This window comes from Mixophyes fleayi, chromosome 6, assembly GCF_038048845.1.
Source record: "Mixophyes fleayi isolate aMixFle1 chromosome 6, aMixFle1.hap1, whole genome shotgun sequence".
In the NCBI taxonomy this organism is placed as follows: Eukaryota; Metazoa; Chordata; class Amphibia; order Anura; family Limnodynastidae; genus Mixophyes; species Mixophyes fleayi.
Genome location: NC_134407.1, coordinates 15,816,949 through 15,841,779, shown reverse-complemented (window position 1 = coordinate 15,841,779; position 24,831 = coordinate 15,816,949). Strand labels below are relative to the sequence as shown.

The 24,831-nt window shown below is 41.0% G+C and overlaps 1 protein-coding gene and 1 long non-coding RNA gene across 3 annotated transcripts in view; one reads left to right on the top strand and one right to left on the bottom strand.

Annotated features, from left to right (window-relative positions):
- The window catches only part of SLIT1 (slit guidance ligand 1), a 247,506-nt gene that overhangs the window by 174,637 nt on the left and 48,038 nt on the right, over positions 1 to 24,831 (top strand). The window contains exons 5-12 of the mRNA XM_075215910.1: positions 3,022 to 3,093; positions 3,726 to 3,797; positions 5,569 to 5,640; positions 8,402 to 8,565; positions 15,033 to 15,180; positions 18,906 to 18,977; positions 20,265 to 20,336; positions 23,404 to 23,475. Coding sequence (XP_075072011.1) covers positions 3,022 to 3,093; positions 3,726 to 3,797; positions 5,569 to 5,640; positions 8,402 to 8,565; positions 15,033 to 15,180; positions 18,906 to 18,977; positions 20,265 to 20,336; positions 23,404 to 23,475 — 744 coding nt within the window. The remainder of the gene's footprint in view (positions 1 to 3,021; positions 3,094 to 3,725; positions 3,798 to 5,568; positions 5,641 to 8,401; positions 8,566 to 15,032; positions 15,181 to 18,905; positions 18,978 to 20,264; positions 20,337 to 23,403; positions 23,476 to 24,831) is intronic.
- On the bottom strand, positions 5,150 to 17,258 carry LOC142160865 (uncharacterized). 2 transcript variants are annotated; one of them, XR_012693324.1, is made up of 3 exons: positions 17,170 to 17,258; positions 14,380 to 14,454; positions 5,150 to 6,388 (listed from the first exon to the last, which is right to left on the bottom strand). It is a non-coding gene; the product is annotated as an uncharacterized LOC142160865 (long non-coding RNA). The 2 variants fall into 2 exon arrangements; XR_012693325.1 differs by lacking the exon at positions 17,170 to 17,258 and adding an exon at positions 16,907 to 17,012.

The window sequence follows — 24,831 nt, the reverse complement described above, 5'->3', positions numbered from 1 at the left end:
CTTTTACATAAAGGGATTTAGAAATTGAGCTCTTGTCTGGGTTAAACCTGCTTCATGCGACTTTGATTTGTCTGAATTTCCAGCTCAGAAGTTGAAAGTGCGCAGTCAGCGCTTGTTTACATATTGTGTTACATGAACAGCAGTAGACACACTTGTAGTAACCTTTCCCACTAGCAGACTGTGCAAGACATAAACAACTTGTTTAACAACCGTCTTACATTTCACACTGCCACAAGCCTGCGTTTTAAACACTTCTGCGCAACAAACATTTGCTTGTCTTCGTACGAAGACCCCAATGGCTCGCACTATAAGCTGCTTCAAAGCTTAAACTCTTCTCTGCAAATATTTATCACACCAGTGAAGTACACACAATCAGTTTCCACTTCACCTCTGCAAACACTGAAGCCGTGCGGGGCTCTATTGCTAAATCTGTTTGTTTTATATTGAAAATGAGCTACTTTCATCACAATTAGTCTCCATCATGAACATATTATCGAAACATTTGGCAAGTCTCCCAGGTGCGAAAGTTTGATGAATTGTACTATAATTATGTTTCCTAAATTGAAACATGACTGATTGTGTTTTCAAGGATGTTCACTGTTAGAAGGAATATCAATATGATATGTCATACTTGCCAACTTTTCCTCGTTGGCTTCAGTGAGATCCCAGGGGGAAGTGGGTGTTCGTGGACGGGGCTTGATGACTCACATCATTTTGGCCCCACCCCCTAAATGATTGTCACAATTTTGGCCAATTACAGCAGGGGGCGGGCTAAGATGTTGCAATATTTGCGCCATTAAGCCCCACGCCCCACCACTTATCTACTGCGGGACGAGAACCGGGAGGTTGCCCTGCTCTCCCGGGAGCCTGGGAGAACTCCCAGAAATACGGGAGTCTCCCGGACATTCCGGTAGTGTAGACAACTATGCGTTAAAGTAAAGCAGCTAATGAATCTCTAGAGACTGAAGTGTATTTTACATTTCTGTCTCCATTACTGAAGTCATGTTGTCTTACCTGTCAGTCTTTGATTAAATCTTGGTCTCCATGAAAATGGCCACCTCCATAGTCATCAATACATGGACATAGGACACAATTTCTGAACTGTGTCATCATGCCACAGATGGTGAAACCAACCACGTCTTGTACTGGCTCAGCATCAGGGAGAATGCCAGACTCTTCAGGGAGTGAGGGAGATCACCCCTATTTCAGGGAGTCTCCCTGACATTCAGGGGGAGTTGGCAAGTATGTGATATGTTCATACAGCCCAAACAATAGGTTATCCTGTCAGTCACAGAATAACCTGCTACATAGTATGCCTGCGCTGTGCTCCCTATATGACATTAGAGTTGCTCTAAAAAAAAGCCATAGAGGAGAATTCCTCTGCTCACAAGGACCACTTGCTAAACCTTTTGAAGTTTGCATGCAGCCCCCAAGCTTCCAGTTGCCCACCATGTGAGTATATGCTGTAACTTATATATGCCTAACTGCAGTTAATAATGCCACTAAGCCTACTATAGGTGTATGCTATATCATTATGACACGTGCAAACTTTGCTTTTCTGGTGAGTGTAATTTCAGCTTGAGTTGCTACTGTTAAAAGGCCACTAAAAATCTGATCTATGATAATGATTCCTGCCCCTGTCATTTGAAGGGACACTAACAACAACAAAGAAGTAATTTTTATTCGTGTATTTGTACAGCAAAGTAGATGTTAAATACTGTCTGTTATATGTTGTATCTTTGGCAGAAACAAACTTCTCTCCCTTCTACCGTCCTCCCCTGCAAATCGATGTCTGTAAATTCTTGCTGCAGGGTAGCAAAGTTGGGGAGGTGGTAGGAAAGGTGGGGGTCGATGGAGATGAATTTTAAGCAAACCTATAAGCGAAAGTTCTATCTGGAGAGAAAAGAAGAATGTTGGTGCTTCCAGTGGGATGTTTGTAGCCGGCAATGTCGCTGGATGTACAGGAAGCCTTTATGTACAAAGTTTTTGTATAAATATATTTCTTTCTAACTCCTGTGGTAAAGCTTTAGAGACAGAGCTATTGTGCATTTTATAATATAAAGTCTCTTAACATAGACAGAATATAAAATCCATGTGCCCTTCTCATGTAGCAAAGCTCAAACGATTGCCTTTTATTCTCAGCCATTTTAGGCTCTATCAGGCTCTGCAGTGACTCTCAGTAGGCTCATAGACAGGAAGTACAGTGTGCGTATGAAAAATGCTTCCCTCACTCTCTCAGTCCTATGGTAATGATCCACAGTTCCCGTATATATATATATATATATATATATATATATATATATATATATATATATATATATATATATATATATATATATATTCTGATGGTTTTTCATCTTCCTTTTGTGGCTCTCCTGCTTTGGTAATGCATACCACGTTAGTCACGCAACACGTTCCAGGCTTATTATCCCTTTCCAAGTTTTTGGCTGTGTATTGCGATAATGGTTCTGTTCTGGCTGTAGCTCTCATTTATGTGAATGTGAATAATATCCGTGTTACAGCCTGGGATGTGCTTAATAATCCGTCCCTTTAATGAGAATCCTCTTCTATGCACCACTACACTTTATTGACGTCATTAGAATTGGGAAGGGGAGAAACACTATTGTTTAAGCTACTAATTAAAATTTCAGGATGAACAAAGACACAGTGGTGACCATTAGAAGCCTGTGTGCCCGCTGGGCTGGGTCCTATTCTTGTCAACAGAAATAAAACATATACACAACACAACATAGACTGTAAAATAAATCAATTGAGCAAGATACATTTAAAAATGATAAACTGTTATTATTGCCATGTAATGAGTAGAGCATTGCAGCGTTTGGGGTTATAATCAGTGGAACTTTGCTTTAAATTTACCAGGATCCGGAGATGGTACAGTTTTGGGGTCATGTATCATACGAATTCCTACATGAAAATAAAACCGCATTGTATAAAAAAGTTTCATCCGTACGATTTACTTTGAGCAGTGAGGATAATCGAAATTATCTTTTTATTTTACAGGGATCTTAGTGAGAATGTGATCCAGGCGATTCCGAGGAAAACGTTCCGTGGCGCCACCGAGCTGAAGAATCTGTAAGTCCATAAAAAGGGGAAATATGGCTTTGTAGTGTTTGTTATCTCTCCAAAATGCATTAATTATGGGCTTGATTCAAGTCCGAAAGCAGCTTGCAAGTAAGTTACCTGTTAAAAAGGAGAACAGAATTTGTGCATAGTTCCGACCGTATTCAAATCCAAGCGGGTCTTCAGGTAGGTCTCCATTTAAGTTTGGTATTTATGACAAGCGCAGGACTCGACCCAGCCGCATCAGTGTCGGAACGCCCTTAACTGTACAGACCTATGTTAGTCCCCCCTTCCCTCCCCATTCCGCCTCTTAAGTCGTTGGCATAATATCCGCTTCTGGGCGTGCGCAGAACGCAGAGCTGTCACGCAAGATACACTACTTAAAACTGGAACATGAATCAGGCCCTGTATGTTTATTCTGAGATGACAAGAAGTCACTTTATAATCATAGGGGGTTTCTTCATATTCTTGCGTTTTGTTATTTAGTCTTTGCAAGTGTCACTTCTGTATAATATTTATTTTCTACCCGTACAGTTTTTGTTTTTAGCACACTATACTATACAGTGTGGGTAGTGACCGGACCACTTTAATGTGATGTCAGGTGAACGAAGACCCATTCCTCTAATGTTGTCCTTTCTTCATAGGCAACTGGACAAGAATCAGATCAGCTGTATTGAGGATGGGGCTTTCCGGGCGCTACGAGGGTTGGAAGTTTTGTAAGTGTGACCTGTGTGCTATTCAGTGTATTCATTTGGATTTGTGATATTGTTAATTATTCAAGTGCCTTTGAGTACAGTCCCTGAACATCTAATTGTGTTCAGTAATCTCCGTCCAGGATGCTGTCAGTTAAGAAGTGGGCGGGGATAGAATAACCCGTAGCCAATCAGATCATTGGAATGCTCGCAGCAGCAGGAGAAAGTGACCTTTCCACTCATGTAACTGCATTAGTGAGGACATAGAGTTAAGCAGGAAGCCACAGACTGAGAGTTAGATACTGGAAGGAGCAGGGTCCCCCAGCAGCATAGAGTCATCATGCCAGATTCCTATCAAACAGATACAGATAATTTTTGGTGTCAAATGCAACTCTGTCTAATGTTTTCTCCTGTCTCAATGAATATATGATGAAGAATTGTGCTATGTATACAGCAGACCACACAGCCTTCATTTTATTTGGTTTTCTCAGCAAACAATTTGTACAATCACATACAATCGAGGCATACATGTTACAATCCGATCCTGTCACCTTGTACTTGTGTTACGTTTTTGCTTTACTGCGTAGTAATTTTTTCCATTCACCTGTTCACATTTTATTTAGCGTGTTTTGCTTGTTCCCATCCACAGTAATAAAGTTGCTATGTGTAGATGTAATAGCCTGGGAGCTCCCCTCTGTGCCCAATGTAGTAAACCAAAAACGTTAACATGAAGGGACCTGGGGACAGATTGCTTCACAGACACATCGCAGTCATGAGGGTATATTTACTAAACTGCAGGTTTGAAAGAGTGGAGATGTTGCCTATAGCAACAAATCAGATTCCAGTTACAGTTTATTTAGTACATTGTACAAATGACAGCTAGAATCTGATTGGTTCATCTTCACTCTTGCAAACCCGCATTTTATTAAATATACCCCTTGATCTGTCAGAGCAGAAAGACATCTTCAATTCATGCACAATGTAGGACAGCTGTAGGTAGGATCATTAGACTTTAATTTATCTGCTATAAAACAGTTGTCCACTTTCAATCCATTCACTTTCAGCATTTAGCACAGAAAATGATTACATTGTCACTGTGCACACGTCTATGATATGAATACATGAGAACATTTGTCTGTTTGCAACACATATAAATGTCCCCTTTTTGGCCATTTGTAAAGCACAGGGGTGTAATTAAGTGTTTTTTTTTAACAATGACTTGTAACATTTTAATCCATACCCCTCTTTCACCATGCAATGCTATGGTGCATTGTGGAATATATACAATTACCGTAGGAATGGCTCAATGGTCCCTGTCCTGTTTGTAACCCCTGTGGATCTGTTAGTTGGAATCGGGGGGAGAATATTGACTCAAAATGCAATTATTTTTCTTTAGTTACCAATTTAATAAATCAGCTGGATCCTAGGCCTCTGTGCTGTTTGAGAAAACCTAAATAAATCCTTAAACATCTACTAGAACTCTCGTCACACCGGCAGCTTAACGTCACATCATCTTCTGTGCAGTAATACTCGATGCCATATGGGTCACGTACTTGCAAACATTTACAGAGATAGTTCACCCTATTTGGCATCAGGGTTCCTTTAACATGGATGGTAAATTGGTGTCAGTTGTGTTTGTGTCCTGGGAACTATTCAGAGAATCTCGGAGCTGTCAGACCATTCTCCAGCAAATCCGATGTGTCCCTATACAGCCTCCTGGGAATCTTATCCCAGCTTTCTCTCTCTCTGTCCATTTCAGCTCTGTGTGATTAAAATGTTTTCCTCCTTCACACAGAACCCTCAATAACAACAACATCACAACCATTCCAGTTTCCAGTTTCAACCACATGCCGAAGCTGAGGACTTTGTAAGTAAAAGGATTTGTAACTTGTCTACAAAGTGCCCCGATCGTTAAAGATATTTATTCATTTGTTCCAAACGTTCCGCTAATGAGGCACATTCGTTTTCAGCTAATAAAAAAAAAAGTGGATATGTTATAGTGGAGGGTGAGCTACACTGTTGTTTAGCCAGAGATTTAGCGGTTGCTCATTGCTTGCTGCCATTTTTCTGCGAAAGTTCACCCACCTCCATAGATGATTTGGATCACCCCATCCTGATGATCCACGTTTCACTCCTCTGTCCTCTTTCCTGGGTCAATGGCGCACAAATGTTAAGCGCACTTTAATTTTTTACATTAACTCATTGAACTCCACCCAAAACTTTATTTTTAATTTCGGGTGTATTTTCATAGATATTTTTTTTTTTTTTGCTGATTGGTCTGCACTGTCCTGTTTACGTGGCTTCATCGGGGCAGCTTTCAGACAAGTTGGGTTTAGTGGTGGTTTGAAATTGCTCAGTACGTGGTGGAGTATTTTGCAAACTGCCCTCCCCTCTACAGAAATATACCATACCCCATGCTATCCTCCAACGCGTCGACATAAATATTATTAATGTTAGTAAGAATGTAACATTATTAATATTCCTTGACAACAGCATACCACGATCACACAGGCATTATATTACGTTGTTTCTTACTTTCCTACAGTCTCCTTTTTTATTACATTTTTCCTTTTTTTTCTCCCATGATCCTAATTTACGTTTTCCTCTGCATCCTCCTTGAATTAAAAGAAAATTAAAAATATAAATAGGGCAAGCGGCTACATTGAATGCAAAACACAAAAATGGTTCAAATACACAGACTTGGGTCATATTATATGTATATATAGAAGTGGGTAGCATAACATAATGAGAATTATTGTAACATTATATCCCATCCACTCATACACTGTATGCCGATAAACAGGTCCCGCCACTAAGTATTAATTATTAATTTGCTTTTAATTAGCAATTGTCTTGTATGAAACAGGGTGGGCGGAGGGGGGCCGGTGGTTAGGGTAGACATTACTCTCCTGCAGTGTGTAATTCTGCTGGCGGTAAAAGGATTGTCACGCATGACTAGCGAGAGCCAGTAACAGCTTTATCCAATAATAACTCCTTTACTCATGCAATATGTGATATATCCTAATCCTATTTCAGCCGATTACTCCGCGTTGAGATGGAATTATTATTAGCGTGGGGAATAAATGAATCTATTCTCTATTTACATGACAGTAGCGTATCTAATGGCATAGGCCTTGATGGGATGGTAATAAGTCTGTAAAGAGGAGCTAAGAGAAACGCATTATTTAAATGAGATGAATGAAAGGAGACGATTTCAAGCTTAGAATCTTACAGACATTTCATTTTTCTTGAGCTTTACGTGTTAAGATCATTCATTTGGTTTCAATAAAACATGAGATATTGGCAGGGCTATTTGTACGGACCCGTCGCCTACACGTTGTGGGATGGCCAATGTTTGGCCTATCAATTCACTAAGAACTAGTGAGGTTATTGAGGCACATCACTGAGGCATGAGGTATGTCAATATTTCTTAGGAAATTGACAGGATACCGTCTCGGGAATATCAGTCAGCTGCTTCCACTGCGTTACATTTTTATATAACAGTCAATCTCCGGACGCTGCCATGTTCACGGTATATCGGACTCCTAATTGTCCTGGTGTTGGGGCTTGTGAGCTCAGGAACAGTCAGGTATTGGCTGACGACCGCTGGCACCCTGTGTTTGCATCCTAGATTTACTAAACTGGGTTTGAAAAACTGGAGATGTTGCCTATCAATCAATCAGATTCTAGCTGTCATTTCGTAGAATGTAGTAAATAAATGATAGGTAGAATCTGATTGGTTGCTATAGGCAACATCTCCACTTTTTCAAACCCGCAGTTTAGTAAATATACCCCTAACAGTCCTGTTCTATCTGGCACTCGGAGTGCTTGTAGGTGTTATCTGTCCTATCGGACCACCCATGTGGGCCAAGTAACAGGATTGTCCCATAAGTGTCTCCCTACAGTGTCCTGCAATAGTCAGGGGGGATTTCAATTGGCCGCGTGGTGCCGTTGAACTTCGCCTCGATGTCCAGATGTAGACATCGCCGGACAATACAGTAGGAAATCTCCGCTCATTTTCTCCGCACATCTCTATGGGAATATTATTATTATCGTTTATTTGTTAGGCGCCACAAGGTATCCGCAGCGCCGCACACAGTACTAACAGTAGACTATACAGGGTGAAACCATACAGAATAATGAACAAAAAGTACCAATACTTCAGAAACTCCGGCCAGTCATATGCAGTAAAGACGGAGCAGAAGAACAGGTATGGAGACAGGAGGGGAGGGGGCCCTGCTCATACGAGCTTACATCCTAAGGGAGGGTAAACAGACCAGGCACAAGAGGAGCCAGAGAATATGAGCGGAGATTTTAATAAAAACATTCTACAAATTGCGTCTCCGTGGACTGTACTAGAGACACAACGTGGCATCTCGCGGCCAATTGAATTCCCTCCAAATAAATTGTATTAGTGTTTCTTTTATATGAGGACATTTAAAAGTGAACTCCAACCAGAATTATATTTAAATAGGAACTTCGCTAGAAAAAGCATGTAGGTCAAAGCCCCGGGAACCACCAGTGTTAGCTTGGCACAGGTTTTACTACTTGGGGGGTAATGGATAATTCTGTTAAATATGGTTATTGCTGAATTTTCTTTGAGACCAGATTATTTTCTTTTCTTCCAGCCGTCTGCATTCCAACAACTTGTTCTGCGACTGTCACCTGGCCTGGCTCTCCCAGTGGCTCCGCCAGAGACCGACCATTGGGCTCTTCACGCAGTGCACCGCGCCGCTCCCGCTCCGCGGCCTCAACGTGGCAGAGGTGCAGAAGCACGAATTCAGCTGCTCAGGTCAGGCTTCATTCTCCACCACGATGACTTGTACATCTCACCTTCTAAAGAGCGTCCATCAATCACAGCCAGTTAAGAGTTCTGCAGGTTAAATCTATGCCAGCGGTTTGATAGGGTGAAATGGAACTGGCTGCCACGGTGCACAGATGGGGGAAACTTACCTATATTCCGCACCATGAATTAAAATTTACATTTAGATGTAATGTGATAAAGAAGTTACAATGGTTTTTACAACTGCCCTGAAAGCAGACTCTCGTCTCCGCAAGTTACACTCGATCTGGGATTGCTGGGGTAAGGATGGCAGTGTGTTGACTTACTGGTGTGAGGTCAGCTTGGCTCGCTGCCTTTTCGGGGGGTAGATATTGTGTTTAGTGCGAGTGCAAATGAGCAACAGCTGCTACACAAAAGCTGCAGCTGAGACCCCCCATTAGCTTGAATGTAACAGACACAATATGATGAAATATTAAAAGTGAGCTTCCTCCTCGAGCTGTGCAGATGGGGCACATGGAGACAGTCGTTCAAGCATAGCGCTGATTCTTGTTTATGCCAGGTCAGATTAATGAATATGCAGATGGTCCCGCTGAGAGTCCGGCCAGTGTCTGAGTGCCACCCACAAGCCCTACTCGCCCTCTTCAGGGAGATGTCCTCATCTGGAGAGAGTTTAATAAATAGATGGAATAGACCAACTGGATCTGTTTGGTAAATACAATCCCCTGCCTATCTTTAATCGTTTGTTACAAACACTGTCTAATAAAAAGTGTCTATCCCGAAATACAGTGCAGACTGCAGAATTTGTCCAGTTACAGGTAGAGATGCTCGGGCTCAGTTTTCTGAGAACCGAGCCCATCCGAACTTAGGGGATCCGAGTAGGCTCGCGAGCCGGTTCGTTACTTTCGCGCGTCCTCGGATCTGAATTGAGGCAAAACGTCATTGTTGCATTATCGGATATCGTGGGTTTTGGATTCCATAAGTACCTCCCTCCCCAGGAGATCCAGCGCCATTGTTCACACAGAAACAGGAGTAGCAGTGTTCTTGTCACTCTCCAGTCTCCAGTGACATTGCTCAGTGCCATTGCTCAAAAAGAAACAGGAGGGGTATCAGTGTTCTTGTCACTCTCCAGTCTCCAGTGACATTGCTCAGCGCCATTGCTCACACAGAAACAGGAGGGGTAGCAGTGTTCTTGTCACTCTCCAGTCTCCATTGACACTGCTCAGTGCCATTGCTCACACAGAAACGGAAGGGGTAGCAGTGTTCTTGTCACTCTCCAGTCTCCAGTGACATTGCTCAGTGCCATTGCTTACACAGAAACAGGGTTCAACAGTGTTCTTGTCACTTGACAAAAATTGACTGGAAATTATTGGAAATTAATGTTATTAGGGTTAATAATAATGTAGGGATTAAATGAGCCAAATTATGTGATTTTAGCAAAAAAGATAGGGATTTTAGAGAAAAAACGGGATCCAAAACCAAAACACGAAGTGGCACTGAGGCTCTCAACTCCTTGTCCCTCTACCTCTCTAATGTATCCTAGAGATAGATGAATACTCATCAGAATTCATATTTAGGGCTCTGTTTTTCAAGAACCCTCCGATAACAAGATTCTCCATCAATGTGTATTGCAGCAACCGAAAATCTTTTATGGGGCGACTGATTAATAAATGTCATCATGGCGATACAGGGCGGCAGCGGTAAGAGTATTCTTACCCCCCCCCGCCAGGCCCGAGCAGGGTCCCTCTGCGCACGTCTAAGCTCACATGCTAGCTCGCACATGCACACTGGAAATGGAAGCCCGGACTTGAGCTTCCAGTTCCAGATCCCATTAAAAAAAAATAAGAATAAATAGAGTTTTAACAAAAATGTTAAAAAAATAGAAAAAAATAAAATAAAATAAACTTTATTAAAAAAACAAACAAACAGAAAAAATGTTTTATTTTTATAATAAAGCATTTTTTTCCGTTGCTTGTACTTGATAAATAGTCAGAACTCCTGAGAAAACTCCCATTTTCGCCAGAGTTAGGGCATTGGTGCCTTGAACCCTTAAAAACGTAAATATTTTCTTTGACATAAATATTGTATCTGGCAGACGCGCAGCCTGAAGTGCGCTGTGACGCCTCTTTCTGCAATGCTTTAGACAGCAGTGTTATCTAAGGGGTACATACTTCCTAATTACAGCCATGAGTCAGTATGAGAGCTTTCAGACATAATATTTATGATGTGCGATCCTGGTTGCATCGTTCATTTATTTCACAGTTTGTCTCACTCTGTATCTGTCTTGCCAGCGACGCTGAATCACTTCTTCTAATTGGGGAGCTGACATGTGGTATCCTGACATCTCTGCCATGGGGGCATTGAAGACATCTCATTACATTTTTATGTGGCCACTTCAAATGGAAAATCTTGTTTGTTTGCTCACTACCCATGATGCTCTAGTGCTAAACCGAGACGCCAGTAAACAGGAGTGATGTCTGTGTAGCTACCATAGTGCTCTAAGCAGGGTATTGTGTTAAAGACTTCCACCTTCAGATGACTTGGTTGTATTAGGGTCTATGTGCCATTCTGCAACTTTTACTAAATCCTTTGGGGTTTTTTTTCTGACTTCTTAATGTGGACTGGAGTACACGCTCTCTGCTATGTGGAGGCAGAACAGGGGCAAACGCAGGATTTGCAGAGGGGGGTTTCCACACCACGCCGCCAGTGGGCGTGACCAGCATGCATGGGGACGTGGCTACAATTTTAGACAGTGCTTGGCTGCTCTCCAACTCTTCCTATCCCCAAAATACACATGGGCAATACTGCGTGCACTACTGTTAGGTGCACTCAGCTCTCCCTTTTAAAGCAGAGCAAGGTGAAGCTGGGGCAGGCCACCTCATTTATACAGTGCCCCAGGCTTGGAGGGGGGTTTCCAGGCACTAGGAACCCCCCCCCCCCCCAAGTTTTCCTATGCAGAAGGAGCTTAAAAATGCCAGTTTCTTGTGAATAAAATACACCAGAAATAGAAAAACAACAATGTGCTACTATGCCTCCAAAACACAATAAAACCAATAAACTAAATGTACTTCTGGGCGGAGTTATGTAACATGAGTCAAAATGCAAAATCATAATCTCCCGACGCACTTTGGTTTTACCACAATGCAGTTGGACCTTCATGGCCTGTATTGATCTATTAAACGGGGTCCTTTGTCCCGCTGACACTTGCATGATTGAAATAAGCAGCTTTGTTATCCATGTCTCATCTCCTTGAACTCAGGCAAATAAAAAGTTCACGTGGGAGGGGCGTTGACAACCCTGGTGTTGTCTGCAAGAAATTCGGGTGAAGAGGGGAGGAGATGTCCTGTGCGGGACTGTCACATAGCCTGCCAAATTGAGATTAAAATGCATAAAAGCCCCCCCCCAGCGCCCCTCCTTCCTGCTAATTCCAGTAGATTGCATTGCTATTGGCGCTCAGTTAGTTGGCGTTTTTTGCCGGTGATGTTCTGCCCTTTATTTAAATTTATTTGACATATCACTGCAGGGAGGCCTTATATCGCTGCAGGGTGTACAGAGTCACAATCGGTTGAGACCACATTATGACTAACAAATCGCTGTCCCGGACGGTTTGCAAAAATCGTTTAAAACGTATATATATTGTGTACATATGGATCGATCCACCGATCGGAACTGTAGTCGTAGGTATAATCGTTGTAGATAGCACATTGTTCGGAAAATTCTGTATAGTGTCCCCAGCCTTACATAGAATTCTACCTATAGAAGTCTATGGACAATGCTGGACCTGAGTGCATACACACTGCAGAACTGGAACGACTTTGTTCCATCGTTGTACGAGACATTTAGTTCGGTTTAAAAATCAAATGAAAAGCTATGATGAGCTTTTGAACGATAATCGTTCATTGTTGCAGCCCACAGACCAATGCGTTATTGGGCCGAACGGATGTTTATAGTGTGATTGACCTGATAATCGGCTGATAACACAGCCTTGTGTCGCATTGTATGATAGTTCTCAACAATTTTCTGAGGACATAACATAGTACAAACACTAGAAGCCTAGAACCATTATGTTTTCATTAAATGTAAGAAGTGTTTGTCTGGAAATCTCTTTATACAGACATAAAAGAGGAATATTGAAAAACATATATTTAATGGAAGCTTATTAAATGGTGTTCACTTAACCTTGACTATAAAAAGGACTAATTCTAAGCATATTCCAATAGTGGCTAATTAGCTATTTATGGAGATTTACATCACTGAATTTTTAAAGCTCATACAACAAAATGATCTTGTTTATATGTACTGGTATAAGGTGTCTACATGTTTATATCCCGTTTTGCATCGTAAATTTAGTAGTAACACAGTTTCTGCTTTATCAATCACAACATTCCCCGTCTGCCTCCTCCTCCTCCTCTATATTCATTTCTCTGTCTTAAATGGAGTCGAGGATTCCAGAATGAAATTATTTTACTACCATTTATGTTTGAAATTCAAAATTGCTCCAGAGGTTATTTCCCTTTACATTAAAAAGAATGATCGCAGAGTTGAACATCGAGTTCCGTCATTACTGAGTTCTTCATTCTGGGATAAATTATGGAAATGGTTTTGCTGTGTTCCAGGGTGCACTTTGCAAAAGAAAATTGCTTGAGGTTATCGCTCACTTTTATCTTAAAATCTCACCGTGCAGCGTGCAGGGATAAGCGCACTATTTAAAGGAACAGAGTGAGACGTTTGTGCTGTATTGCTTTTCCATACTTTCCACCTTTAAGAGTTTTTGTACATTATAATCTGCACGTGTGTGTGTGAACATTATAATAATACCGTACTTGCCAACTATAGCAGCATGATCTCCAGGAGGGGGCTCCGTCATGGGGGCGTGGCCAGGTGAATCGTGCCGTTAGGCCCTACCCCCTGTCAAATTTTACCAATATAAGCCTATCACAACAGGGGGCGGTGCCAGGAGGACACATAGGCCCCCACTCACTTCACCAACTAAGAGGGCAGGATGCGGGAGGTTGCCCGGCTCTCACGGGAGAGCGGGAGAACTCTCAAGAATTCAGGAGTCTCCCGGACATTCCAGGAGAGTAGGCAAATATGCATAATACAGAAGCACTTAATGCGCTGATAGCTGGGTGCACCGAAAGGGGAGTGAGCAAGGGAGATCCTGGGTTCCTGGCCTGCATTTGTCATGGGAGGGGCCACAAACCTGGTGTGACCACACCCCTTTCTACATCTGTGTAAGGGGCCCCAAGAAGTTGTTGTACCGGGTCCTGATATTCCTCTTGGCGGATTTACTTATATTTTATTTGCCCTGCAGTTTTAAAAAGCCTAATGCACTGTGCAGTTATCAGATATAAAGCGGTGCCCCCCACCCCCTCTCTGTGTCACTGAGGCCTGAGGTATTATTTAAATCAGCTGTTGGTTTCTGTGACACTGAGCTCATGTGATCATTCACAGCCTGTCATTCGAAAGCTGGTGGCTTCATGATGTCACAGGGTGTTCCTCAGGAGCACACTGAGCATGCTCCTGCCAGTACGTGGGCGGTTACTAATCTCATATATATCCATGAATATTTATAGTTGCCCAGAAGATGGCCGGCATCATGTTGGCATGTAAAAAGCTGCATATAAAAGAAAGTATACAGTTGTAAATGCAGTAAATGTAAAGTTATATCTAATTGTGTGCTATTTGCTCAGAAATTATCATTATTGTTTATTGAGCATCAATTACAGATGAAGTGGGGGTGTATACGAGGGTATGCCATGCCGCCACTTCTCCTACCGCCTTCATTGTAAAACTATTATACTATAAGAAATTCCATTCACTTACATTCCCATTACATTTTTCATAGCGTCACTTCTAAATTTCCACTTCGATCACTGACGTCAATCATATCACTCAGAGCTGTAAAGAGAATAATATGTAATCATTCACATCAGTCCCTGCCCCATTGGAGCTTACATTCTCTACCTCACACACACTAGGGTCCATTATTGTCCTTAGCCAGCTAACCTACTAGTATGTTTTTGGTGTGTTTTGAGGAAACCGGAGCACCCGGAGGAAACCCACGCAAACATGGGGAGAACATACAAATTCCACAGATAGGGCCCAGGTTGGGACCAAAATCATGACTCCCAGTGCAGTTGTGTGTAAGTGACGGCTACACTCTAAAGTACATACATAAAGTGGAGGCAGCCATTTTGAATCCACTAGGAACTTGTGACATCACTGATACATGAGGCACAACATGCCTCATGTCTCAGGCGACAGGATACCGCAGGCAGTGACCACAACAATGATGGCAGCACTCAGCCAGTGACCACAACAATGATGGCAGAACTCAGCCAGTGTTAAAAGACACAGACAATCCATAGTTTAAAAATGAAATAACTGGTGTTTTTCAGGGTTATATGGTAATTTGTTTCTGACTGCGTCAGCGTATTCACATTTCCTTCACCATGCCTTCCGTGCTTCTTCTACAGGTCAGACTGATCCGTCCAGCACCCAGATCTGCAGCCTCTCCATCGGGTCCTGCCCGGCTATGTGTACCTGCAGTAACGGCATTGTGGATTGTCGGGGAAAAGGTCTAACCGCCATACCAGCGAACCTACCGGAAACCATGACTGAAATGTAAGCGCTATTTATCAAGCACATTTTGGGGGTAGATTTATTCAAACTTTTAAAAAGGAAAAGTGGAGGTGTTGCCCATAGCAACCAATCAGATTCCTACCATCATGTTCTAGAATGTACTGTATAAATAAAAACTAGAATCTGATTGGTTGCTATGGGCAACACCTCTACTTTTCCTTGTTTGAAGATGTAGTAATGCTACTCCCTGTGTCTTTCTATGGACTGTGTTGCTCTTTAATGTGACTAGGTCGGTGTGGACAGATTTGCTTTATAATGTATATGTGCAGAAATTCCGTATTGTGTCGGCTATGTTAGGTCTCTCTCCAGGGTTTTATTAAGAGAAGGTGCGGCTTTATTTCTGTAGAAGTGATATTCTCTACCCCCTAGACAGCATACAACACAGCGTTCGGTGTTACCCAAAAGGGTACATACGTGTCAATCATAAACACATACATGTCTGTGCCACCTGACGTACTTAACACCTTAGCATGATGTCTCACCAACGTCTCTTCTCCATATTAACCCTTTCACTGCATGAGATCCTCCTTCTATACCACTGTATTTCTCCTATAACCAACAGTTGTACATTATATTGTGTGCACCAGGGACTCCCTCTATGGCTCATACTAACAGCAGCAACCTCCTTTTATTTCCTATTCCGTCTTTTATTTTCAATTATTTGGATCTTAAAGCTACCGCCTCCATTATAATATAATAACTGTTTTCATTTCCCGCACTTCTGTCTCTTCCCTCAACTCGCATCGCTTCCTCCTGCTTTTCAATCACATTTTTTCGAAAATAATTGTATCCTCTCAATATAACCAATATTTTTCCTTAAGTTATTACTTCAAGCATTTAAATATTCCATTTTAGAACTATATGTATCCTGTGCTGTTTAGATTAGAAGGATATTACAAGTCAGCTTGGTGTATTCTGTGGCCTTGTACATTTATGTGGTCACTGGACTATTTGTTGACTTGTAATATCCATATAAGTACAGCATACATTTTCCACTGTATAATCTACTGAACAATTACACTGTAATCTTGCGGGTCGAGGGTTACAAAGCCGTGTCGATAGCAAACCAAAGTTTCTGTGTGTTCTATTGAACGATCAGTAGTATAATAAGAATTGTCCACACTTGTCTATTAATGTGACCGTATAGTCCATAGCTGGTCCCCAGTCCAGCTGCGATGTCAGCGGATTGTCATATGCTTCCTGCAATGGATGCACTTGAGACTAAGGGATATATTTACTAAACTGCTGGTTTGAAAAAGTGAAGATGTTGCCTATGGCAACCAATCAGATTCTAGCTGTCAATTCACTAAATAAATGAAAGCTAGAATCTGATTGGTTGCTATAGGCAACATCTCCCCATAGGTTATAACGACTATGACTATCAAGCTCCTAATTTCGGAGCTTGATAATTAGGACAACTATGGGGACTGCGATTATGCGATTGAAGAGGCTGGGACATACCACAGATATCTGCTGCGGTCCTCTATTAATAAATAGCCTTGTTACTATTTCTATGCTTTAATCCCCGTAAACTCCTTCATGTGAAGCGTCAGACCCCATTTCCTCCTGCAGCTCTCTGTCACAGCCCATCTCCTCCGCAGTCCCCCGTCCTCTGGAGGGTTGAAGTGACTCCAGTTTAATACGCAGCTGGAAGACTCAGCGGAGCTGAACACATTACACACGCTTTGTTATAACACCAAATCCTTACACAGGCTCCCGCTGACATCCGCTAAATGTAATTGATGGAGTGTTAACTCGGGTCACTGTGATTCACTCGCACAGCTGACAGGTCACTCCTTTCTGCCCGAGACTGGGGGCGCTTAGCAAGAAATAGTAATTAGGAGATCCTGAAGGTCTCGTTTCAGCACCGAGAAGGTCACGCTCAGAGGTGATTGGACGCCGCATGTAATAGCATTGGCGGCAATGGGAAATCAAGCAGTAAAGCTAGAATCAGTCATTGCTGAGTGGTACCTGTCTATTATCTATACTCTTGTCCTTTGCAGTATATCCTAGTGCTTAATCTCTTTACAGAAATCCAGTTACGTGGCATGATCCTTATCATACAAGGATCAGCTGAATTGCACTAAAAGAGGATTTCTGTTTCTTTTTGGATGTGGGCGGTGGGAGAGATCTGCCAACGGCCATCTGTATGTATTGTATATGTCAAAGAGACCTATAACGTCTTTTTGACAACAAGGACAGTCCCTAAGAGGAGGGAAGCCCTGACTTTAATGTTGTCTGGCCTGACAGGTAGGATTAACAGATTCATGTAACCTGGATCAAGCTGTAGGTGACTAGTTACTGTTAAATCTAGTTTATTGGTGCTGGCAGGGGAAAATGTCTCTAACCTTCTAAAAAGGAAAAATGGAGGTGTTGCCCATAGCAACCAATGAGATTCTAGCTATCATGTTCTAGAATGTGCTGGATAAATGATAGCTAGACTCTGATTGAACACCTTCACTTTTGCTTTTTTGAAGGTTTGATACAAATACCCCCAACCCCCCCCCTCCTGTTCTTCTCAAATATTTCCAGTGGTTCAGTGTTCAGGTCAGTGCAGGTAAAGCACAGGCACTTTTTTCTGATTTGCTCCTAATGTTATGAATGGGTTGTGTTTACATTACATTTCTTTAAAACGTCGACAGTGTTAAATAAATAATTCAGTTTATCAATTCAGATTACATTTTTGTTTTTAAAGTTATTAATCTTATTATCAGTCCCGCAGCTCGGTACGTACTGCACAAAACCTCTTTGTAGCCTGAACACTGGATATTATTTGAATAAGTTATTCGTATTAATAAAGCTCATTTTTCAATGCCCTTGTTTCCTAATATAGCCTATAACTGAAAATATTAACCATGATTGATCATCTCATATAGACCCCAGGGGATTTACTTTAAGTGTCCTGTATTCCTTACATTATTATCACAGGAAAATAAACGTATTATGTAGTGCTGTACAGTTAGATAACGTTTATAGATACAGGAGGAGCCTGACTCATTGGGGGGAATACAATTGGCCGCGTAACTGCCGGAAGTAGCGCGGCCTTCAAATTATTACCGTTAGTACAGTAATCTGTAACGCTGATCTCGGGGAGCTACGAGCAGAAATCTGCGTTAAAATAACCGTATTAAAGGTAATAGAGCACAGGCCGCGTTACTTTCGGCAGTAACACGGCCAATTGAATTCCCCCCCCATTGTGTCTAAGAGTAACCTGTCTGCATTTCTATACAGTGCTTCCTCTTTATAACACCAACTTAAACACAGGCCAGAAATGTCATTATAACGAAATAACATACAGTTGTAGATTTATCGAATATTCTAAGAAGGAAAAGTGGAGGCGTTGCCCATAGCAACCAATCAGAGTCTAACTGTCATTTATCTTGTACATACTAGAACATGATAGAATCTGATTGGCTGCTATGGGCAACACCTCCACTTTTCCTTTTTAGAACGTTTACTAAATATACTCTATTAATGTTACTTTTGTGCATATAATGTACCTGTCGGCAAGCCAGGGTAGCCTTATAAATTGTAAATACATGGCTAAACATTACAGAAGCGAGCTAGAGAGAAAAAGCATTGTATTTAATAGAAGCTGTAGTAGTATACAAGCCAAAATGTCAGTTATCCGAAAGCTATAACCCCCCTTTCAGTCTGTGTGTGCTCCCAACTCCGACTAATATTCAATGTTGTCACTTTTATTATAGACGTCTGGAGCTGAATGGAATCAAGTCAGTTCCTCCTGGAGCTTTTTCTCCATATAAGAAACTGCGCCGGATGTAAGTACCAGACAATAACCCTATTTCTTTACTCTCTATCAACAATTGGGACCAATCAATACTGCGGTATCAGCGGTTTCTGTACCAGCATTGCCTTCCTGCCTCACATCCCACCCACTTGGCGGTCCAGACAAAAAAATAGACTATTATATATTATTATATATATTCACATAACATAATAGAGCTCAAATTGAAATGTAATCCTGCTGAAACTACAAGGACCTCATTTACAGTCGGACGCAATTTACACTAAATAGAATACTAGAATACTATGCGAATTGCACAAACGCCTCTTTATCTACCTTATGGGCCGGCGTGCAAGTGTATCATGCAGAGGGCCCTGTAAAGCAGATAATTAAATAAAAACAAAAAGAAAGTAAAGTAAAAATTGTTCTTTATGCTGTTTTGGGAGGGGGTGCACACCTTTTTTTTTTTTTTTTAAATGTAATTATTTTTTTACTTTGTTTTTTAATACATCAAGGTCTCTAAAGGCACCCGCAAAAGATCCGTCTCCTAGAGATCTATCTGCGGTTGCTTTCAACTCAAAATAGCATGTAAAGTGTGTGAGCACAGCTTTACATTGGTAGGCTCGCCCGCTACCTCCCCCGTTCCACCTCTCTAAGCGCAGAGAGGTGCAAAGGGGGAGATCCGTCTCAGTCTGAGTGCAAACCGAGACGGTTCTTTGGCCAAAAGTGCTTTTTGCGCTGATCAGAAGGACGTGCGTCCGACTCTAAATCAGACCTCAAGTGTCCATCTCGGTAAGCTTTCAGCAAATGGTCAGCAGCCACATATATATTTAAGTCTGACCTCTCAGATTTAGCCATACGCGTACAATTGTCTGTGACCGTATCTGAGTGATGTCGTAGTTCAGCCTTTTTGAGCAGCTACATCATCAGATTCAGAGTAAAAGATTCTTGCGTTAATTATATTGAGATAACATTCTAGAGACTAATCTACTTAACAGTATTTAAGAATTTTTATGTTATATATCTGAAGGTAACTAAAGTCAATCACATTTTTTAGGTAAACTTTCATCGTTTATGGTTGTAGCGGCATTAAAAATTACTTTAGACTTTTGAATATTGAATTAGCATAAAATTAGATTATAACTTTTCTTTTTTTCTGTATAAGTCGACTTATGTGAATTTGGCGGAATATCTTAAGTCACTTGTGCTCAGCACATTGGCTTCTGTGTTACAAGACAAGAGAGCCCATTTGTAAGGTCGTCAACTGCTGTTTTACATTTATTTTGAATTTTCAATTCATCTTTTTTTTTTATCTTTCCAGAGACCTGAGCAACAACCAGATTTCGGAGATTGCACCCGACGCTTTCCACGGCCTCCGTTCACTTAATTCCCTGTAAGTTGAATTTAGCAGCGGCCACTGAACAAAATAAAATTATCTAGCGACTGCATTGCACATATCTGCAATACATGATCTCACGTCGCTCGCTCAGAGACCCTCTCTGGTGTAATGCAGATTCTTAATGCAATTTGTATTTAAAAATTACATTATGCCCAGTATTAAATGCTGAGTGTTTTACACTGGGAAAATAAATCTCTCCTATCGGTGGCCGCGGCTCTTTGTGGCGATAGCAAAAAAGCCATTTACTCAGGAGAGGGACTTTAATACAATAATGTTTAGGATGGCTGCACTGGAGATGTGAATTTTAATGCCCTGGCTTTCTGCGGACTGGAAATTGATGAGATTCGCCAGCTTTGCCTTTCATGTTAATTAGAACTTCATGCAGAGGTAACATGATTAAAAAAAAGTCTCCAAAAAGGACTTTGTGATTTATAAGCCTGTAAAATAAAAAAACGGTGGAAGAAGTGTTTTATCTAGATGGGTTGTAATATGACTAATTTATTACTATACTGCTGTTGTAGGAGAGGTGACTCACACTAAAGCTGATTATTAACTTTATTGAAAAAGCGGATATGTCCAATTAATTTCGCATTCAACAATGCGTCCTTTTCTCATGGTGCTGAAGTTCCCTAAGATGGGCCAATTCCAAAAGGCAGTGAGACGCATAGCATTGAAGCTGCTCTAGCTTGGCATAGATTACCCATTGTCACACCAGTGTAGGAGGAAACCAGGGCATCCAGGAGGAAGCCCAGGCCCAGAATAACAATGCTAACCACTGTGCCATCATTATATATATATATATATATATATATATATATATATGTATATGTATATATATATATATATATATATATATATATATATATATATATATATATATTTCTTAGTGTACCTGCATGTTACCATTTGTTATAGCATATTGAAATGAATATGTTCGACGTTAAGAGCAATAAGAGAAAAATGACCAATATGGGCAAAAAATATTTCCATGCCCGATTCTTCCCCTAGTACTATTTACAGTTAGTGCAACCCCAGCAATTGATATAATAATAACCATAGTTAGCATTCTCCTTTTATTAAATCCAGTTACCCTCTACCCTTCGTTTAACTATGGGTACACTAGGTGACATCACAGCTGTGACATCACTGTACTTCCCTACAGCACAGTGTTTAGCCTGAACACTAAGTCCCAGCACACCCTGCCAGCTCTCAGCTGATTACCTACTGGCAAAGTATGCTGGGGATTGTAGTTTCACAACACCTGATGAGCCACAGGTTGGCCACGCCTGCTGTATGTAGTATGTGTTTGTCCGGCAAACAAAACGAAATGCAATTTGGGTACAATATTAAGGGGTATATTTACTAAACTGCAGGCTTGAAGAAGTGGAGGTGTTGCCTATAGCAACCAATCAGATTCTAGATGTCATTTTGTAGACTATACTAAATAAATACAGACAAATACCCACAGCACACTGCTATAGCCAGCAACAGATCTGCTATTTCTACTGTAGATAAAAATGCAAAAGTCTCAGTTGCACACATTTGCAAATGTATGTTGAAGCCACCCGCCTCTCCACGGTGATTTTGCTAATAGGGTGGTCCTACTCTAAACAATGAGAGTCCCATATATTTGGGCCATACATATGTGTTTTTAAATTGAGAGCTGACTTACCAAAGAGGTACCCCAGAAGCCTCCAAGTCTGAGACTTTTGCATTTTTATCTACAGTAGAAATAGCAGATCTGTTGCTGGTTATAGCAGTGTGCTAGGGGAATTTGTCTGTTTGTTCCTTTCAGGATAACCCCACCCTTTCATGCACCTGCTATAGCCTATAAATTGATTTGAGCAACTTCCATTTCTTTATATGTACTAAATAAATGTCAACTAGCATCTGATTGGTTGCTATAGGCAACTTCCCCACTTTTTCAAACCCGCATATTAGTATATCGTGCCCTAGATCTCAAGTGTTGTCAGTGACAGCAGGTGCCAGATAAATCCAGCGAGTGTATATTCTTGCGTCCGCCATCTTAAAATGACATTTAAACTGTAGCCTGTGGAGAGGGCCTTGCGGCGGATGATTATCAACATCAGTGTGCGTGATGGGATTAAGAGATAATTAATTGTTGCATTTACTTTACTTTTACCCTAATTATTTGTATATGGATAATAAAATAATATTGTATGCAAATCACACCTGTATAGGAGTGTTAACTGTTGGCTTAAGAATTTCTGTACACCTTACTAGTGTGGAAGGGAACAGGGTTTCCATGGTAACCACATGCAGGTAGCTCCAGTTGTGCATATTATCATGTATTCCATTATGTGCCAACCACTTTATAAATTCACCCTCGCTTACGTTAAGCTGTGTCCGAAGTTAATTTGTACATGACAGCCTGCCAAGGTGCTATTTGACATGTTGGGAGGTGTGTAGTGAACATTGAACTCTTTAATAGTATAAATTAGCAATCCTTGGTTGTCTTAGCTGTACTATTCATGATGTTGATTTGATTCCCAAAGTTTTAATTATTGGCTCACAAATAAATGATTTTAAACCCTGTACAACACCTGCACTCTCTGCATATCACGCTCAGAGAGATGAGAATTATATCTAATCTAATATGTATATTTACAGACATGATGCATTAATTAGCAAAGCTAAAATTAGTACGTGCCTGGAATGTTCACATTCGTATTAATAGAATTTCTCTGATACATTCTATCTGTTTTGTTCAGTTCACAAGGTGTTACACATTTAAAGCAATTATCATTCACCGAGCAGGAATCTCTTGACCACTAAATAATTTGTTAATCTTTTATTTCAGGGAGATAATCACAGCCTAATTATGGAAATTCTGTCCAATCCTATTAGCTACAGTTTGACATAACAGCTGGAATTGAAAATGAGCAAAGAATAATTCCCCCCCACCTATTAATTATTGCAAAACAGGCTTATATCCTGCATGTAATACAATAACACACTGCGATTCTATATTCCTCAACTAATTCACTTGGTAAATAGCCCCAGATGGCAGGAGATGTTGACTCTCTGCTCTGTTTTTTAGGGTTTTATACGGCAACAAGATTACAGACCTTCCTAAAGGTGTGTTCACTGGTCTGCACGCCTTGCAGCTTCTGTAAGTAAGGGTTTACTTATATTTTATTAGCATGCTTTCTCCCCAGAATCCTTTGCTCTAACGCTTTCATATTTTGTTATTTTAGAGTCACATTGTCTGATGTAATTATGAAGGGATGATTGTACTCAATTTTCTTCTTATAGGACTTTACGTGGTTTCTATGAGGGTGCTAATAAGGCTGATTCAGTACAGTTGCCATTGTTTCTCTTCCTTCCCCAACAAGCCTTTATGTCCTCACAGAGCCCTCCTGGCACTCTTATTGAGATGTGATCCTGGTCACACAATACAATAGCGATGGGGTGTGTCTTAGTGCTAAGGGTTATGGGTAACATGAACGGGAGACTGGCCAGGTCCAACAGGGACCCAAATTATAACAGAGCAGGCAAAGTGGTATCAGACACAACCCCCTGAAGATTCGTCATAGCCTACACTTATAACTATGTGGAACATATAGATTGGCTGTAAAAATATTTACCCTCCTTTTCACATTTTATTTTCTCACACAATGGAATTAAAATGGATTTATTTGGGAATTCTGATCAACACAAAATACTCTGTAACGTTAAATAAAAACAACAACTTTAAAGATTTATCTTACAAATAAAAAAGACAGAATGCCACTCCAGTGTGACTTTTGTTGGATACTTTGTATCATTGTCCTGCTGCAATTTAAATCTTTTCCCAAGCCCTAGGTCTCTTGCAGACTGTAGCTCGTATTCCTCCAAAATTTGTCTATCTTTTTCCATCTGTTTTACCCTCATCATCATTCATTTATTTATTTATATAGCACCACTAATTCCGCAGCGCTGTACAGAGAACTCACTCACATCAGTCCCTGCCCCATTGGAGCTTACAATCTAAATCCTCTAACATACACATAGACAGAGAGAGAGAAACTAAGGGCAATTTAATAGCAGCCAGTTAACCTACCAGTATGTTTTTGGAGTGTGGGGGGGAAAACCGGAGCACCCGGAGGAAACCCACGCAAACTCCACAAAGATAAAGCCATGGTTGGGAATTGAACTCATGACCCCAGTGCTGTGAGGCAGAAGTGCTAACCACTAAGCCGCCATGCTGCGCTTGACTGTGCTCCAGGCCATATTAAAAGTCTTTGAAATCTTCTTACATCCTTCCTCTGATTGCTGAACCTTTTCTGTGATTTTGTCTAAATGTTCTTCGGTCTTTGTGATGATCTCTTGTTTGGAAATACATCAAAGAACGTGGGACCTCTTTCAGGTGTAGTTTACTCCTGAATCAATTGTAACACTTGCATTGTGTACTGGTATCAATTATGTAAATTCTGAAGACAAATGTTTGCTCCTAGGTTTATGTTGATGTAACTTATCCAAAGTGTGA